The 18,743-nt window shown below is 39.7% G+C and overlaps 1 protein-coding gene across 1 annotated transcript in view; it reads left to right on the top strand.

Annotated features, from left to right (window-relative positions):
- Window positions 1-3,476: 3,476 nt before the first annotated feature.
- Window positions 3,477-18,743, top strand: part of PRTG (protogenin) — a gene marked incomplete at both ends in the record, with an annotated part of 133,630 nt that continues 118,363 nt past the window's right edge. The window contains 2 exons of the mRNA XM_079700882.1: window positions 3,477-3,570; window positions 5,800-6,102. Coding sequence (XP_079557008.1) covers window positions 3,477-3,570; window positions 5,800-6,102 — 397 coding nt within the window. The remainder of the gene's footprint in view (window positions 3,571-5,799; window positions 6,103-18,743) is intronic.

Raw genomic sequence — 18,743 nt, 5'->3', positions numbered from 1 at the left:
TAGAGAAAACTGATCCCTTTTTTTTCTTTTTTTAACCTACCATCATCAGATTTCAGTTCTCTTTTAACTATATAGGCCCTACCCTTTTTGGCTTGAACATAATTGTCCCTGTTTTAGAATATAGAATAGCCCTAAGCAAAATAGGGCTTAGGTAGTTGTTTATATCAATGAGATTTTTTCCTTCAAGGGGGTAACTTTGGGAGGTTAAACACCTAGGCTTTTCTTACCTCTTTCAGGACCAGCTTAGGAACTATTCCAGTAAGTCATTATTGTCACCATCAGTGTAATCACTAAACAAATTAATCAGATTTGACTCTTAAAAACCTGAGTATTGCAAAATTAAACCCACTCTAAAAGGACACAGATTTGGCACTAGTGGGAATATTTACTCACAAAATAATAATAGCAATTATTTATAGAGCTATGCACCAGGTACTTTCCATGCATTCTATCACAGTGCCCCATTGGTATTATACCTATTCCCATTAAACAGATGAGGTTTGAGAGCATAAATAACTTGTCTACATAAGACTGAAATTGGAACTCTAGTCTGTCAGACACTCAGAACTATGCTCTTGGGCTTCCCAGGTGGCGCAGTGGTTGAGAATCGGCCTGCCAATGAAGGGGACACGGGTTCGAGTCCTGGTCTGGGAAGATCCCACATGCCGCAGAGCAACTAGGCCTGTGAGCCACAACTACAGAGCCTGCGCATCTGGAACTTGTGCTCCGCAACGAGAGGCCACGACAGTGAGAGGCCCATGCACCGCGATGAAGAGTGGCCCCCACTCGCCGCAACTAGAGAAAGCCCTCGCACAGAAACAAAGACCCAACACAGCAAAAATAAACAAACAAATAAATAAATAAATAAATGAGACTTAAAAGATACAAGTTTTAAAAAAACAAAAACAAAAAAAAACTATGCTCTTAGCCATTGCAGTGTTACTTACTATACGCAAGGCACTGCAGTGGAATCTGTGGGGCATTGGAGAACTAGGTAACAAGTCCCTAGGTAGCTTATGTAGCCTACTACATGACATAAGACAAGTATTATATAGGAAAGAAAGTGTAACTGTCCAAGAAGACATGTACTGTGTTATTTAAAGAAGTATGCTATAAATTCTGAAGCCGACAGGAATAGGAGGGAAGGGAGGGAGGGATGGAGGGGGAGAGGAAGAGAGGAAGGATGGAAAGAAGGAAGGAAGGAGAAAGAAGGAAAAAAGGAAAGAAAAAAAGAAGTTTAAATTTAAAGACATAAAGGATTATACAGTAGAAAGGGCAACAAATAAATCAGAAGCCATGGATTCTGGTTTCTAGTTACTACTTACTAATAAGTGACCTAGGGTATACTGTAAATTTTATATAATATGGTATAACTACATCATCAGGGTAAGTTTATTGCTGCCCAGAAAAGTATAATCTCATCACACTATACATATGTATCATATATATCATATATATTATATTATTTTCACATTAGATGCAATGCTATGTTCTTCCCCAATACAAGTCAAGGTCCAAAGCCATCTTAAGAGAATCAAAGGCTCCTATGATTAATTGAAATGTTAAAGAAAATTCAAAGTGGCAGTTTAAAAAAAAGTTCTTCCCTTGCTTTTTAGCTTATCTCTCCCCTCCCCCAGCCTTTATTCCTCTGATTTACTCAAAAAGGAGAGCATAAAAGCATCTTATTAGCAATTCTTATCCAGGAAATATAAGCACTTAGGATCAATTGAAAGGGAACTGGGAGAAGGGGGAGTTAAGAGGGAGAAGACTGTCATACAATAAAAAAAGTCTAGTTTAGTAGGCACACAGTTAAGAATATCACTTTGTGTATATCTGATTTATCAGATGTTTAAAACATCCCTGCAAATGTTTTATTACCTCTAAACATTTTCCCTTTCCATGAACCTTTATTCTGCTGCTTAGAAATACTTGAAATTCATCTAAATTATAAGTCAGCTTTTGGAAGCAATAGAGTCCAGGGTACTACATGCAGTTAAGTTGAAATTGTTAAGTAGACTGATCCCTATTATAGTAAGCTTCCGGGGAAGGTTACTCCCAGCAGATGTACTAAAACTGTTGATTCCCCCTCCTTTTTTTTTTCTCATAAGGAGGATTTTTGGAACATGCTAAAGGCAGCGAGTGTGTTGATGTCCTAGTGACAAAAGCTAGATTTCTGTCAGCTGCTTTCATTAAGGTTAGCTTTTAGCCTGTGCCCTCATCATGGCCATAGATTTAGTTTTGGGTTAGGAAACGCTAATCCACATGTAAATGCTCTCCATGATCCATACATGTTTAGCAGTCTGATTACATTTTTAATGTACCTTTTAACTCCTCTTGTTATCCTTAATTAATTTTAAGAGATGTGAACAAATTCACATTTGTGTCTTTCCTAGTCAGCTTAACTTCTAACCAGGTAGTATCCACGCCTAGTCCCCTAGACCCAGCTCGGAGAATCTAGAAATCTCATCTGGCCTCAACTCTCAGCACAGGGCCTTTTATGTGCACAGCTCTCACGAATTAAAGAACTTTAGGTTGAGAAAGAGATAATAAAACGTCTCCCCAAACGGTAATTGTTCACTTCAGGGCACTCTTCAGAGATGTTTTTAAGCCGGGGCTGCATCTCGCGGGGGCAGGGAGGACAGAAACCGTCTCTAAATGTCGGGGCTTATCTCCCGGAGATGCCTCCAGTGTAGCTGACAAATCTCCGAAGTGGGAAATAGTTTTCCCTCCACAGGGCCTCGGCGTGTGAGGGAAGGAGGGGGATGGGCAGGGGCCATCAGGGGAGAAGTCTCCGGCCTTTTCACTTCTCTCAACACCATCCCTCCCTCACCCCGCCTCCTCCTTCCCCGAATCCTAAACAAGCCCGGGGGTGGAGGGGAGTGGTCTGGGGGGGGGGGGGGCGGAGAGGGGCCCGGGGGCAGGCCAGGCCGGGCCAGGAGGCTCGGCCTTTGTGGCTGTCCTCGACGGCGGGGGGGAGGGGAGGCAGAGGGGGTGGGGAAGCGGGCCGGAGACCCTCAGCCGGGGCTTGACCCCCAGGTGCATTGTCCGGCGGGGCCCGCCCCCTCCTCCCGGGGCCGCGACCCGACCGCCACTGGGCCCCCTCCCAGCGTCTCCCTCCGCGGCCGCCGACCTCGCGGTCCCCAGACCAGGGGCCAGATGTAGAAAGTAGTCCCGAGGCCGGCAGCGGCGGCGCTGTCCACTCCACCGCCCCCGCCCTCTCCAGCCGCCGCCTCACTCCGCCCCCGGGCCGGACGCTCGGGCCCCCCGCCTCCTGCGAGCGGGTGTCCGTGCGCCGGCCTCGCCGCGCCCGAGGAGAGCAGCCGCCGGCCGCGCCGTGCCACGCCACGCCGGTGCCCGAGCGGGAAGCCCAGGCTGCGCGCGTCCAGCGGCCGAGCGGAGAGCGCCCGGAGGAGGGAGCCGGCAGGCGGACAGCGGCTGCGGGGCGGCCGGGGAGCATGCCCACCCAGCCCTGCTGAATGGCGCCTTCCCTGCGACCCCTCGCCCGGCCGCGGCCGCCAGGGATGCTGCTCGGCGCGCTCCTGCTCCTGCCGGTCCTCGGCCCCGTTCCAGGTGGGCGCGCTTTCTTCTGCGCCGGTGGGGCGTGAGAGAGCGCGAGTGGGCTGGGGAAGGAGGCAACCGGGTGTGTGTGTGTTGGGGGGGGCGGCGGGTCCTTCGCGGGGGCGCTGACCCCCGGTCTCTGCCCCCTCCCAGCAGCCAGTCGGGAGCTGCCGCTGGAACGCGAGGTGCTGGCGGGCTCTGCGGGGGCGCGGGCGGCGGTGGGCGCCTCTCGCAGCGCCCGCCCCTCCCCGCTGCGCTCCCCAGGCCGCGCGCTGCGGGCCGGCGCCCGCCGTCCACTCTCGCCCCTTTCTCCTCGCGCCATTGTCCGCGCTCCGGCCGCGTACTCGCCTTCGGGGCCAGCCTCGGCTCCGCGCAGCCCGCCCTCCAGCCGGGGCCGCCACGGCCGCACGTGGCTTTATTTATATTGTTTCCTTAGTGGCAGCCTCGCGGCGCAGGGGGCGCCGCGTTTCCGCGCGGCTTCCCCTGTTTGCGGTGGGGGCTTCCCCACGTTTTAGGGCGGGGGAGAGAATAGGTGAACTCAGCGCCCAGGTCAGACCCCTAAGTGCCCCCACTTTCCCGGATCCGGATCGAACGAGGAGGAGACGGGAGGGGTGGAATTGGAAAGAGAAGAGGAGTGGAAGTTTTGTGGCCCATTTGTGCCCCGGAGGGGAGGTAGAAGGGTCCCGAAGCTGAGAAGGAAGGTATCTAAGTAGGGTTTATTTCTAACAGCTAGGGACTTGGGGGCAGGGCCTGAGATGTGTGCGAATCTGAAGACCCCTCCAAACTCCAGGTTAGCCTTGCGCAAACTTGGATGAACTAATTTTTCTCTTTTGACGTGTTGCTTTATTCTTAAAGAGTTAAAAATTGTAAAGTGGATGCGGGGTGCGGGGGGCGCAGGGAGAAGAGGTGTTAAGAAGAATGGGTTGTTTTATTTGTTTACAGGTTACAAACCCCAGACTTTCGTGGGTTTTTTGTTTTGTATGTCTGTTTGTTTCCTGGAGGAGTTAGTTTTCTATTAGCAAGAGAAAAGGATCAAAGTCAGATGTGACTCGGAAACACAATGGGCGCCTTCCGGAGTGGTCCTCGCTGCGCGGGGCTATTAGGGTCGCTCGTGTCGCCCTGGGCATCCATTAGGAGAAGTCGGCAGCCAGGGCGTGGGAGCGTGACTAGTGTGTGAGGTTTGGAGGATCTGCCTTGATGAGAAACAGATCAGTCCCGGGGATTGGTACTCATGAATTCAAGACAATCAGAAGGAAGATGAAATGCCCTCCGCCCCTAAACCCCTCATACTCTACTCGGCCCCAATCAATATACAAGACTTAAGCTGACCTTTGCGCTAAATGCAGGAGGTGACAGGGTATTAGTTGGTCATCGGATGCTTTATCCTGACGGGGACCCGGGACGATGTGTATGCCTAACATAAAGCCTTTATTACTCTGCTCTGATAAAAATGTGTATTTGTTGATTAAGCAATCTCCTATCCCTGTTAGACAGTAAGGACCAATTAGTCACACATTTTTTTCCAACAGTTGGTAGTTCTAAAAAAAATGAAATAGAAGTTTCCTAATCCGATCACCCACTGAGTACAAGCAGCAAGAGTTAGCAACTTTTCAAAGTCAAATGTTTGTCTTTTAAATACCTACCATACTCTGCAGAAATTAAGTAAATGGGTCTCTTTCAAGGAGCAGAGACAAGAGTCCTTGCTATAAAAGGGCAGATATAAAAGTGCAAACTTGTCATCTGTCACAAAAGATAAACGCACTTCCCAAAGGAGTAGGTACCAAGGGTTTCAACTCTTCAAAGGACAAGGAAATAAACTTGCTTGTTCACAGAGTCGGAGTTTTGCTAATGATTTCTTGTAAAATTAGACTTTTACGACTTACTCTGTTCAAGATCTTTTTGACAAGCTTGTAAAAGTAAGCAAACAGCTTGTGCTCAAGAGTTTTCCTGATGATTTTGAAACTCTAGCAAGGCACTTGAGGACAGAATTCTTAAAAGGGGTAAAAGTTATTGAAATCTTCCCTATGCTTTTTAGTATAAGATGTTGTAAAAAGATTTCTCTGATTTGTTGAGAAGGTTATCTGAAACTTAGATTGGTTTATTAAGGTGTTTGTAAGTTAATTAATATGGTTTGTTAAACTTTGTCTCATTACATTCTGAATATGTGTTTTACAATTGTGCGTTAAGAAATGATTTTACACTTGTAATTCTGGGTATGCCTTTCCCCCCTTTTCCTTGTAGGAGTATGGTGCTTTAGCGAACTGTTTTTTATCAAAGAGCCACAGGATATAACTGTCACAAGAAAGGACCCAGTCGTTTTAGATTGCCAGGCTCATGGAGAAGTTCCTATTAAGTTCACTTGGTTGAAAAATGGAGCAAAAGTGTCTGAAAATAAGCGGATCCAGGTTCTGTCCAATGGCTCTTTATACATCAGTGAGGTGGAAGGCAAGCGAGGAGAGCAGTCTGATGAAGGATTTTATCAGTGCTTGGCCATGAACAAACATGGAGCCATTCTTAGTCAAAAAGCTCATCTTACCTTATCAAGTAAGTGTTTAAGTTCTTGATTGTTTGACGTTTTTCACTGCTACATTTTGATGATTTCTCGATTCATTAGTATGCTAACCTGAAAAATTACACAAACATTAAGAATTTTCCTGGAGATAGTGGTTCATGCTAACTAAGGCATGCAGAAAAATCTGAGGAAAAAAATATATAAATTCGAATGAGTGATTTAGAACAAAAGTCACATTAGGTTTAGAACACCAAAACCTGTAGAGGTGGCTTTGTATAAATTTGTTTCAAACTGTGAAAAAAGTTGGATGAAAAGTTTGACCAACACAACAAAAGTTGTTCTAAAATCTCATTTTTGTAAATTAATAATTAAATTTTGAAAATCACAAGCAACTTTTTCTGCTTTGTAGATGGCCCTTAAGTGCTAAATCTTTCGTATAGCCCAAGCTTCCATTTCTCTGGCTGCTTTAAAATCACCCATGTTGCTTTTTAATTGAAAGAGAGGGCATTGGTCAGTAACTCACAAGCCTTTGAAGTATTCCTAGGCTTTTCCTGCTGGGAGAGAAAGAGATTAAGGCCATTTCCATATTATGCCTAATGGACTTAAACCAGCTCTGCCCACTTTTTTCCAGTTGTCATAAAGTTTGCTGTCTAATGATTTCCTTTGTATTAACAACCCAGTCTGATCAACCATTTGTCCAAGTGACCCACTGCTTGGTGGTTGCCCTGGTAACTGTTGAGTGTAAACATGGGCCTAGGATAGTTAAGAGAACTCCTTGTTTTCACTGAGGCTTTCCACCTCTTCAGGTGATCAAATACCCAGCACTCAAGATTACAAAAGACAATGTAAATCTTAAGACAAAACAAAACACAGCACAACTGTATCTTAAAAATATTTTTACAGGCATCCTAGCTACAAGCTTTTGTTAATCCACAAAAGATAGATTTTGCACTATACCTACAAATTGATCATTTACAAGGTGAACAATAGGAGGAGGGAGCTCTTGAGATAAAGTCATAATCTTTAAGAAATAGTTTCTTCAGGGTCTCCACAGTTGAAATTCAACTATTGGTGGGGGTTTCCTAGGTGACTTTATTGTAACAGTCCATGGCCATATTCATGCCATCCTCATTTCAGTAATATATTTTATTTGTACAATAATAATTAATAGTGGAAAATAAATTGCAAGCAAAGGTATTTTTGTATTGAAAAATGTCAGAAAAGTAGAGGTTTCCAATTCTAGTCCCCCTCCACCAGAATAGTATAAACCTGAGAGAATGTCTGATAAACTCCTTTTTTTTGCTGTGATCATTGGCCAACAATCATCTTTTTGTGTTGTTGTTGTTGAGTAGTGGTTTTTCAGTACAGTATTGTTTTCAGGATAGTGTGCTTTTTATGCTTATGTCCTGTTCATTTAATTTTTGTCTAATGTAAAATTGTTCTATAGAGTTGTAATTTTTCTACCTTTTTGGGTTTGTGGAGTATTGTGTTTTCATATCCAGGAACTGTAGTATTACCTTGCCAGAGAGGAGAGGGGCAGGATGGAAAGGTGGAGGAGGGCAGATGGGCTTTGAGAGATGAAGCATTTGTCATGACCACACAGTATTTCCAGGACCTCCTTAGAAGCCTGACAATTCTAAGGCACTCAGAAATACTTTGAAAACACACAGAGCTTTCAGTTTTCATAAATAAAGTCTGAACAGTATTAACATAGTAACAGTGAAACAATGCTAATATTGGCTTTTTGAGTAGCGTTAGATTTTGTATCTTTATAAAAATTATTAATGACAAATATTTTATTAGATGTGAATCATTTTGAAGGCTTTTGTGGTGAAGTATTCATATTTTAAGTATCAAAAACTTTCCAGTTAAACTATGTAGAACATTGCTTTGCTGTTAAATATCAACTGTAGCATGTTAGTTATAGGAACTACACTTTTCATATGCACACATTTTATTTTACTTGGAGGAGGTGCTTTGCTAGGAAATTGCATTCAGTATTATAGATTTAAAATAAGAAATGCATAGCAGGTTTAGATTTTTCTTTAGAAATGAAATTTCTTACAGATTTGAAATTCACCAAGTTAGTTCTGATATCTGAGAAGCAATGTCCAGTGACATTGTAGGCTCAGATGACTTTATCCTGTGTTCAGGGTAAGATGTTATACGTATTAAACAGGAAGAGAATAGGCATTAAGTGGACATTCTGTTTTTGTGGGTTTTTTTTAAAAGGTTAGTTCCCTCCTAGTTAGTGATAGCAGCAGGGTGCAAGTATGTTCTTTTTGTTTTCTGGTCAAGGATTTTGTCAGCAAGCGTATCTTTTAGTTCTGAAGTGTAATAAGTAGATCAGCACCTGGAAATCTAAAACTTTAATCTGTGCAAGTTTTAGATTTTTAACACAGGCGATCAAGTCTTGGTTTCTAAACTTAGGAACTAGAAGCTGAAAGTTGCACTCTAGGCAAGAATTCCATTATTCATGTGTAAATTAGGAATTCACAGGGTTAAAAGGTTAGAAACTGGCCAGGATGAGGTTTACCCTTGTGATAAAGAGCAGATGACCCTCATTCATTGGCCAAAGCTTTCATGTAGCTCTTCTGCAAAGTTAGTTATTGCCATGAATTGTTCTTGAGGAATGCAGAAATTCAAATGTGAGCAGGCCTTTCCTTAAGTGTCACTATGGAGCCTTATCTCCCAGGCACATCAGGGCTGGCTTCGGGGACAAGGTTCCTCCCCAAAGGCCTGGAGGCTTTGCTTTCCTGTTGTTCATCCAAGCACAAAAGGATTTGTCTAACTTAGTTTTTCTAAGGCATCCCATTTTTAAAGGAAAGTATAGGGTTAAAGTAATATTTAGTTTTTTAAAAAAGTTAATCCTTTTTATTGATAGCCATTTTAGCCATTTTACATTTTCATGTAATGGAATAGAAAGGGGAGTAATGTGGGAGGCTCTTTTTCTAGTTGTATACAATAGTAAGAACAGAATATTAAGCCATTTCCCGTAAATTTCAGTATTTTTAACTGAAAATCAAATTTTCACTTTCATAGGTGCTAAATCTTCACTACATAAATAATTCTAAATATTTTAGGAGTGAGAAGTAATCTATGACATCTTGACATTTCTTGCATTCTAATTGTTGGAGTAAGATAAATTTCATAGGAAAGCATTAGTGTGGTAAAATGGTCTCATATTTCAACAAGTTTAAATTAAGATGAGACATTTGAGAGAAGTAAAGGAGGAGGCAGGTTGTGTTCTGTGATGTGTAGAAGACTGGCCTTAAGCTAGTGATTGAACAGGAAGCTGGTTGTTTATTTCCTTTCCATAAAAGGTGGAAATTGAAGTCTTAGGATAGAGGGAAAGAGAACATAAAGCTGGCTTATATTTGTTGGGTTTTTCAGGACTGCTTGGGTGCAAAATAATTTTTTAAATGAGCATTTGTAGCTGGAAGACCATAGGAATTATTATAACTTTATGATAGATTTTTTTCTCCGAAATTTTGAGATTAGTTTTAGCATCCATAAAATTGTTTTTTTGGGGGGTGTCTATTTCTGTAACTTTATGTAGCAGTAGTTGTTTCCTGTAAAAAGATGTAGGTTGTTTTCCATGAATAAAATGTTTATTACTTCAGTTTAAGTTGAGATGAAACTTGAGGTTTTTTTATGAGATTAATGAAAAACTGTTCAGTGAGTGTGGTTCCTAGCTTAAAGAGTAGTACATAAATTATAGCTCAAAGCTGATCTTGAAATGTGAAGTTAAAATATATTGAAAACATTTAGAGTCATGTTCGAAAGAAAAGAGGGTGGGTGGTATATTGAAAAGAGAAAGGTAAGAGCTATGAGACTATTAGCCTAGATTTTGAATTTTATTAATGATCCTGGTCCCAAGATGGGCAAGAGTTTGCTTCATTGTCACTTTTTATTGAGATTTGTAGATGCTGTAAAGGACATTGTCTCTTACCTGTGTGCATGCTCACTTCAAATCAAGCCGTTAACAGTTACTTGCCCTAACTTAGGAGTGCTAACACAAAAGTAAAAGTTGTTTGATTTTGGAAAAATAAGACAGACTGAGATATTTAGAGAGACCAATCTGCCAACATGTAGATAAGGTTCAGATGGTGCTTTCTGGGTCTAAGAAAAATCATCTTTAAAGAGAAGGGGGTATGGTTCAAAAGTACATATTTAAATTAAAAATTTACTAGCTTAAAATTGCATAAGTTAAATCAGGGAAGTAAAAGCACATGTAGTTCTACAGGCTTATTTACAATGATACTTGGTTCTTAAAGTCTGTCTACCTAAAAGGTTTATCAGGTACCTGGTGATCTCTGGGTAATGGAACCAGTTTTTCCCACTTTGCACTTGATTAGTGAGGATCATTTCTCATCTGCAGAAACCTGTAACGCTATCTCACTGTTTTTCAAAGTTGTTGGATTTTTTATTTTTCAATGAAGCAGGGTCCACTGAGGGGTAGAATTATAATTTGCTTTAAGATGTATAAATGTGTTTGTTTATTTTATTTTTGTCCAGCTCCTTAATGGAATTTTGAAAGGGCATTTGGTATGGCCCTCTTGTGTCAACTAGCTCTGATTATTCTAAAGAAAGGCCCTAACTCTCAGCACTTGTTTGCCCAGGCATTTGTTGTCATTGCTCCTGAATTTAACAGCTGGGCCTATTGATGAAGTCCAGAGCAGTTTAAAAGAATAGCAGAAAACAAATCTCTTAAGTAGGGTGTTAGGTTGAAGGAGTATTTCAATTAATAAGTACATGCATTTGAGGTTACTTTTTTGAAAACCCTAATATTCTTGACTACAATTTTGAGAGATGATTTTTATTTCTCCTAGGTGGAGGTGCTCAGTTAGAGTTGATTACTTTCAGCTTTTAAACTGGCAATTACTATTTTTTTAATGGGGATTTTATTTTTCTTTAATTTTTAAATTTTTTATTTATTTTTGGCTGTGTTGGGTCTTTGTTGCTGCATGTGGGCTTTCTCTTGTTGCGGTGAGCAGGGGCTATTCTTCGTTGAGGTGCACGGGCTTCTCATTGCGGTGGCTTCACTTGTTGCGGAGCACAGGCTCTAGGAGCGCGGGCTTCAGTAGTTGTGGCTCGCGGGCTCTAGAGTACAGGCTCAGTAGTTGTGGTGCACGGGCTTAGTTGCTCCGCGGCACGTGGGATCTTCCCGGACCAGGGCTTGAACCCGTGTCCCCTGCGTTGGCAGGCGGATTCTTATCCACTGCGCCACCAGGGAAGCCCGGCAATTACTATTAATATGAAAATAATAATGTTAAGTCAGGCATTTTGCTGAGGATTATAGTTGAATTTTAAAAACAGCACTGATTATTGATATGTTTTAAGAGAAATTCTAAAAGTTGTACCCCAAATAAAGTTTTTGTTGTCAGTCAGGGCTATTTTATTTTTTAATTTATTTTAAAAATATTAATTTATTTCTTTGGTTGTGCCAGGCCTTAGTTGCAGCACGTGGGATCTCTTAGTCGCGGCATGTGGGATCTTAGTTCCCTAACCAGGGATCAAACCTTGGCTCCCTGCGTTGGGAGCACAGAGTCTTAATCACCGGACCACCAGGGAAGTCCCAGTCAGGGCTGTTTTAGTACTTCTGAGAGTTTATAGTATTCAGACTCTTTATTAAAACATTTAAAAAACTCTCATTTGGTAAAAATCTTGGTAAATGAGAGGAAGAAGAAGATATGGTTGTAGTCATTGAAGCAGTATTGGAAGTTGTCCTAACATGGTAATCTGCACAGAGCAAGTTCACAGTCAGCAGTTGACAATAATGTACAAAAAAGGTAAAAATGTTCCAAATTACCTTCAGCAGCTATAATTCTGAAGCCAAGTGAACTGCTTTAGGGATATGTATTGCAGAGGATAAAGGTGTCATCCTCACAAAGGTCTCTGACACTAATCTGACAAATACTTTCCTGACTTTTACATTCCTTGGTTTTTTTTTCTTTTTCTTTTTTTTAACCTCTGGTTCTCAGAAACTGCTTTTGATGAGCTTTAAAAGCCAAATTCTTATAGACTGAGCAGAAGGCATGAATTTAAAATGTTTGGGATTTTTTTTTAAGTTTCTGGAGGGCTTGCCTTTTTCTTGTGTTCGTATATATATATTTTACAGCTTTAGCATTTGTAGTGGCTAGATTAATCAAATAACTATTGGAGAATGCAATCATTGTTCAGGGTCCTGGTTTCAAACTTGTATCCTCATTGGATTTGTTGTTAGGACTGATGGAAAGAGAATTTTCTTTAAAATTTTTGCTTTATGAAACTATAGTAAATCCCTGTTTAGAACAGTGTGACAGTTTTTTTTTAAATGATACTACTTTCTCTAAATCATATTCCTTTGGAATAATCCTCCAAAATGGCCTTTTTATTGTTTTGTAGTCTTTTTAGTACTACTCAGAGTGGATCTTCCACTCCACCAACATTTACCAAATAAGTAAATAAATAAATAAAATTTTTTTTTTTTTTTTTGAGCTGTGGATTACATTTCTCAGGGTTTCTCAGCCTTGGGGCAATTGACATTTTGGACTAGGTAATTCTTCATTGCAGAGGCTGACATTTGCAATGTAGGATGTGTAGCAGCATCTCTGGCCTCTATACACCAGATGCCGATAGCACCCCTTCCTAGTTGTGGTGACCAAAGAATGTGTTTTGGGAGGCAAAATCACCCCTGGTTGAGAACCACTGATGTTTCTGAGAGTAGTGCAAAACTTCTTTCCAAGTGTCACTAGGCTATTAGTATTTTAACTGTTTCTGTCTTAACTTGATATTCAACTTTTTTTGGTTTTAGCAGTGTTAAATTTATTGATTGGAGACGACTTACTATTTTTAGGTACTGTCAAGGAAGCTTGATAAAGAAATGTGTTTGGATTGTTGTTTGTCTAATTTGGAGTGATGCCTTTCCATCCCTTTTCACACATAGTACATTGAAAACTGCTACTAAGAGTTTACCCCTCTGTAGGTTCATTCCTTTTGATTTCAATATTTCAGATCTTTTTGGGGGGATATCTAGTCTAAGAGTAAATGCAAATTTCATTTAACTGTGTTTATGTAGCACCTTTTTTTTCTTGATGTGATGGACACCATAGTTGAAGAGATATGAGAAATCTCCATGTGTGGTTAATGTTAGAGAACATCTTTTGTGATGCTCTGCATGGTGAGAAGTAAAACTGTATGAGATTAACAGCCGAGAGAATAACATCTGCTGTGTGGTAGGTTTTTCATTGGGTGAATGGTTAACAGAAATCTTTTCAGCTAAGTCAGTGGTACCACAGACTTATTTTGGGCAGAAGCAATTTCACTTCTGCAGATAATGATGTAAAGATGGTAGTATCTTGTGAGGGCATCAAGGGGTGACAGAAGGGAAAAGAATTAGACACTAAAGTATATTAACTAGTACATAGAAAGTCACAGGCAAATTGAGTGGTTATTATTGAAATATTTGTTTTAGATTACTTAGTAGTAGTGGGCAGGGACTTCATAGTTTTTATCTTTCCCAGGATATCACTCTGTGTGTGTGCTTCCATTTTGATTAAGCTGTTTATGCTAGTAAAAGTTATGATTGTTGCTACATGCAGTTAGTCACCTGTAGAGGCCAGTAGCCACTGGTGGCTCAAGTGGGCAAGTTGAGATAGATGAAGGAGGAAGCAGAATATTTTAATGAGTGATTCTAGTGCTGAGCAAGTCTGGCTAAACATTTTTGGCACCATGTGTTCTATGCCAAAAACATTACTTGGAGTAGAACAAATCATCAGTTAGTTCAAAATAGAAGAGAAGAATGCACATTTTCATTATATTTGAGGAAAATAGTGTTTGAGTCAGAACAGAATTTTAATATTCTTGAGTGCTTATTTTCCTGTCCTTGTAGTCATTTCATAAAGAAATTATGAAGTTGATAATTTCCAACAGCTGGTAAATACTCTTCATGCTGCTAAATTTTTACTGAGTTGCTGGGAGGGGTGAGGTGGGAAAGCAGAAAGAATGACAAAAAGGCGGAAGAGCCAAGCATTAGTGCCTTTTCCATTGTTGGTGACTTATAGGACTTTAGACAAATCACTTAATCATTCTGATCCTTGTCAGATCCTTGTCTTATCTGTAAAAATAGGTACCTGGGGAAAAAAGGGAGGGATGGATATTGAGCAACACAGTGCCCTTAGTTTTTTAATTCTATTATTGTAATTCTAAGTAAATGGCCAATAAATTATGTTTTTTGTAAGGCTGAGTCCAGTCACACTGCAAGAGAACCATTTAAGTCATTGAGAAAAATTTTTAAAAAGCTAGTCAGTTATTTAATTTGGTACTTTTAAGGATTCATACTCTTGCAGTGGACCTTAGGAATATCTGCTTTTGGAGATGGGGAGGCCTTAAACCAATACTGATAATTTGAACTAGTACTATTTTTAAGAGTCTAGAAAAATAAATTATTTTGTCTGGGATTGGACAGTTTAGAATAGTTGTGCTGCTTTGAAGGTTTGACGTAGTGTAGGAGAGGTATAACTTTACAAATACGTATCTGGTTCTGCTAATAATTAATAGTGTATTCTATTGTTTATTGACTCGGTGTTTAAAAAAATAGTGCTGGTTTCATCTTAAGAGAGTTTTGCTAATGTTATTAGTGTTTTAATAGAAATAGATTATACTGGCTTCCCCACTACGACCGCCAATTCCTGTTAAGAATGATAAGGTTTGGGCCTCCCTGGTGGCGCAGTGGTTGGGAGTCCGCCTGCCGATGCAGGGGATACGGGTTCGTGCCCCGGTCTGGGAGGATCCCATATGCCGCGGAGCGGCTGGGCCCGTGAGCCATGGCTGCTGAGCCTGCGCATCCGGAGCCTGTGCTCCGCAACGGGAGAGGCCACAGCAGTGAGAGGCCCGCATACCACAAAAAAAAAAAAAAAAAAAAAAAAAAAAAAAAAAAAGAATGATAAGGTTTAATTTTTCCTCCAGCTTTCAAACTGAATTAGCTTGAGTCCCTCTGATTGGATTTAAAGTAATTTCGATTAAAGTACTGACCTCAAACTGGACACATAACAAGAAAAAAATGCTTTGATGTTGGTATTGCATTTTGGTATTTTTTTAAAAGGGAGTTCACAAATTTTCTTAAATCTATCAGCTAAATGTGTTCACTGTTTTCTTAATAAAAAGAATTCACTTTTTGTATATTTAAGAAAGCCATATTTTCATGCTCTGACTTAGTAATACTTTTAACATAATTTTAACTGAGGGACCAACTTCAGTAAAGCAATAAGATTACCAAAAGTTTCACCAAAAGGATTATGAATGTTATCCCAGTGATGGAATATGATTTCTTCAAAGCCTGTAAGTATCTTTACCTGGATGATTTACCACATTTTTAGAAATCTATGATAATACTTGAAAGAAAGTACACAGAAGAAACTTTGTGAAATTTAAGTTTAATTTTCATTCTACCAGTTGTCAACTTGGAAGCTCTGATATTTTGGGAAAAAATTTTACTGCTTAGCACATGGTACAATGAGAAATTATAAGTGGATCCACAGTTGGTCAGTAGAAAGGTGATCATTTTCCTACCATACTAGAATCGACTCCACCATTCTTTTTATTTTTTTAATTGAGATATAGTTAATGTACAATATTATGTAACTTACAGGTGAACAACATAGTGATTCACAAATTTTAAAAGTTATACTCCATTTATAGTTATTATAAAATATTGCCTATTTTCCCTGTGTTTACAATATATCCTTGTAGCTTATTTATTTTATACTTAGTAGTTTGTACCTCTTAATCCCTTACCCCTATTTTACCACTCCCTGCTTCCCTCTCCCCACTGGTAACCACTAGTTCTCTATATCTGTAAGACTGTTTCTTTTTGTTATATTCACTAGTTTGTTGTAGTTTTTAGATTCCACAAATAATTGATGTCATATAGTATTTATCTTTCTCTGACTTATTTCACTTAGCATAATATCCTCCAAGTCCATCCACGTTGTTGCAAATGGCAAAATTTCATTCTTTTTTATGGATGAGTAGAATTGTACGTATATGTATACCACATATTCTTTATCCATTCATCTGTTGACAGACACTTAGGTTGCCTCCATATCTTGGCTATTGTAAATAATGCTGCTATGAATGTTAGGGTACATCATGTATCTTTTTGAATTAGTGTTTTGGTTTTTTTTTTGCGGGGGGGGGGATGTATATACCCAGGAGTGGAATTGCTGGGTCATATGGTTTTTAGTTTTTTGAGAAACCTCCACACTGTTTTCCGTAGTGGCTGCACCAATTTACATTCCCACCAGTAGTGTACAAGAGTGCCCTTTTCTCCACATCATCACCAACATTGTTATTTTTGTTCTTTTTGATGATAGCCATTCTGACAGGTGTGTGGTGATAGCTCATTGTGGTTTTAATTTGCATTTCTCTGATGATTAACAACATGAGCATCTTTTCATGTGCCTGTTAGCCATCTGTATGTCTTCTTTGGAATAATGTCTGTTCAGGTCTTTTGCCAATTTTTTAATCAGGTTGTTTTTTTTTTGTTATTAAGTTGTATGAGCTGTTTATATATTTTGGATATTAACCCCTTAACAGTCATATCATTTGTAAATATTTTCTCCCATTCAGTAGGTTATCTTTTCATTTTGTCGATGGTTTCCTTTGCTGCTCAAAAGCTTTTAAGTTTAATTAGATCCCATTTGTTTATTTTTGCTTTTATTTCCTTTGCTTTAGGAGACAGATCCAAAAAAACACTGCTACAGTTTATGTCAGAGTGTTCTGCCTATGTTCTCCTCTAGGAGTTTTATGGTTTCCACTCTACCATTCTGTATCAGAACAGAAGGAAAGTGATTAATCAAAGTTTTTTCCTGTTAGACAACTTTCCAAAGGGGATGACATTTTTAGAAAATAAAAGGCAAAGAAAATACATTATTATTTTCCACTGATCTCCAAACTTTTAAAGACTTGTTTAGATACTGGCTATGAACATTATGAAGAGAGAACCTTAAGATCCGTAAAACTTATCCTATAGTCAGTAGAGAGTCCTTGCTTCCTAATTTGACTTGCAGTATCATTCTGCCTTTCTCTAACATGAGTAAAGAGCACAATTTGTAGTCTTAGAAATTTCTATTTTGCAAATAATAAATATGAAGCTGGAAGGAGTTAACTGCCTTATCCAAGGGCACAGCTGCTAGATCTGAGACCAGAGCTCAGGTTTGCTAATTCTTGTCATGAATTTGAAATGCTTAAATAAAGATTTTGTCCTGTGTATTGTGTGGAAGTGTGTCTTACTATATTCAAATATCTCTTCACACCCAGAATATAGAAAAGTGAATGGTAATGGAATTGACCCTGAGGTTAAAGATACTTCTTACATTTCTTAATATTTATGTTAAAAATATTTTACCATTGTGCAACTTACCCTTTACTGTACTTATATAAGGTTTTGATGTTGTTTTTGTTGATGTAGTGAAAATCACTAATGTGTTTATATTTTTACTGGTCCTGTAACACTTCATGGAACTTCTTTTCTTGTGGATAACTTCAATGTGGGGAGATTGAGCTCTTGTCCCTTTAGAGGCTCAGTGTTTGTTGATACATCTGTCCAAATGGAAGTTTCATCTAAAGCAGTGATTTTCAGTGTGTCTTTGAAGAACCTCCAGTAGAGTGAGACTCTTTTGTAATTAAGAGGTTGTTTTTTTTTTTTCTTTTAATGAAAACTACTATTTATTTATTTATTTGCTTGCCTGCTTGCCATGCCGCACAGCTTGTGGGATCTTAGTTCCCTGACCAGGGATCCAACTCAGGCCCTCAGCACTGAAAGGGCAGAGTTGTAACCACTGGCCACCGGGAATTACTCAAAAGGTTGAGTTTTAAATAAATGGTTGAGTATGTGTCATTATTATCTTATGGGAAGAGGGGCATAGTGACAGCCTATATCTAGCTTGGAAATGGTTTTTCTAATGACAGTTTTATTGAGATAGAATTCACATACCACAGAGTTCACTCTCTCAAAGTGTACAAGTCAGTAGGTTTTGTGCATCTGTCACCACTGTCTAATTCTAGATTATATCCATCACCCCAGAAAGAAACCCCACACCTCCCAACTCTCCCCTCCCCTCTTCCCTGGAACCACTAATCCAGTTTCTGTCTCTGTAGATTTGCCTTTTCTGGATATATTATAAAAATGGAATCATACAGTATGTGGACTTTTGTGTCTGGCTTCTTTCACTTAGCGTAATATTTTCAAGGTTCCTCCGTGTTTTAGCATGTGTCAGTACTTCATTCCTTTTTTGGGGCTGAATAAGATTCTATTGTGTGATATACCATCTAGTCATCTGTTGATTGACACTTGGATTGTTTCCATCTTTAGGCTATTCTGAATAATTCTGCAATGAACATTGGCACATAAATATTTGTTTGAGTCCCTCTTTTCAGTTCTTTTGGGCATATACCTAGTAGTGGAATTGCTAGGTCATCTGATAATTCTACATTAACCTTTTGAGGAGACACCAAACATCTTTTCATGTGCATATTGGCCATTTGTATATTTTCTTTGGAGAAATATCTATTCAAGTTTTTTGCCCATTTTAAAAAATTGGGTTGTTGATCATTGTGTTGTTGAGTTGTAGGAATTCTTTATATATTCTGGACAGTAAACCCTTATAAATTATATGATTTACAAATATTT

Source organism: Hyperoodon ampullatus, assembly GCF_949752795.1.
Source record: "Hyperoodon ampullatus genome assembly, chromosome: 3".
Lineage (NCBI taxonomy): Eukaryota > Metazoa > Chordata > Mammalia > Artiodactyla > Ziphiidae > Hyperoodon > Hyperoodon ampullatus.
The sequence above is the reverse complement of the archived record's forward strand: the minus strand, read 5'-3'. Positions and strand labels throughout refer to the sequence as shown.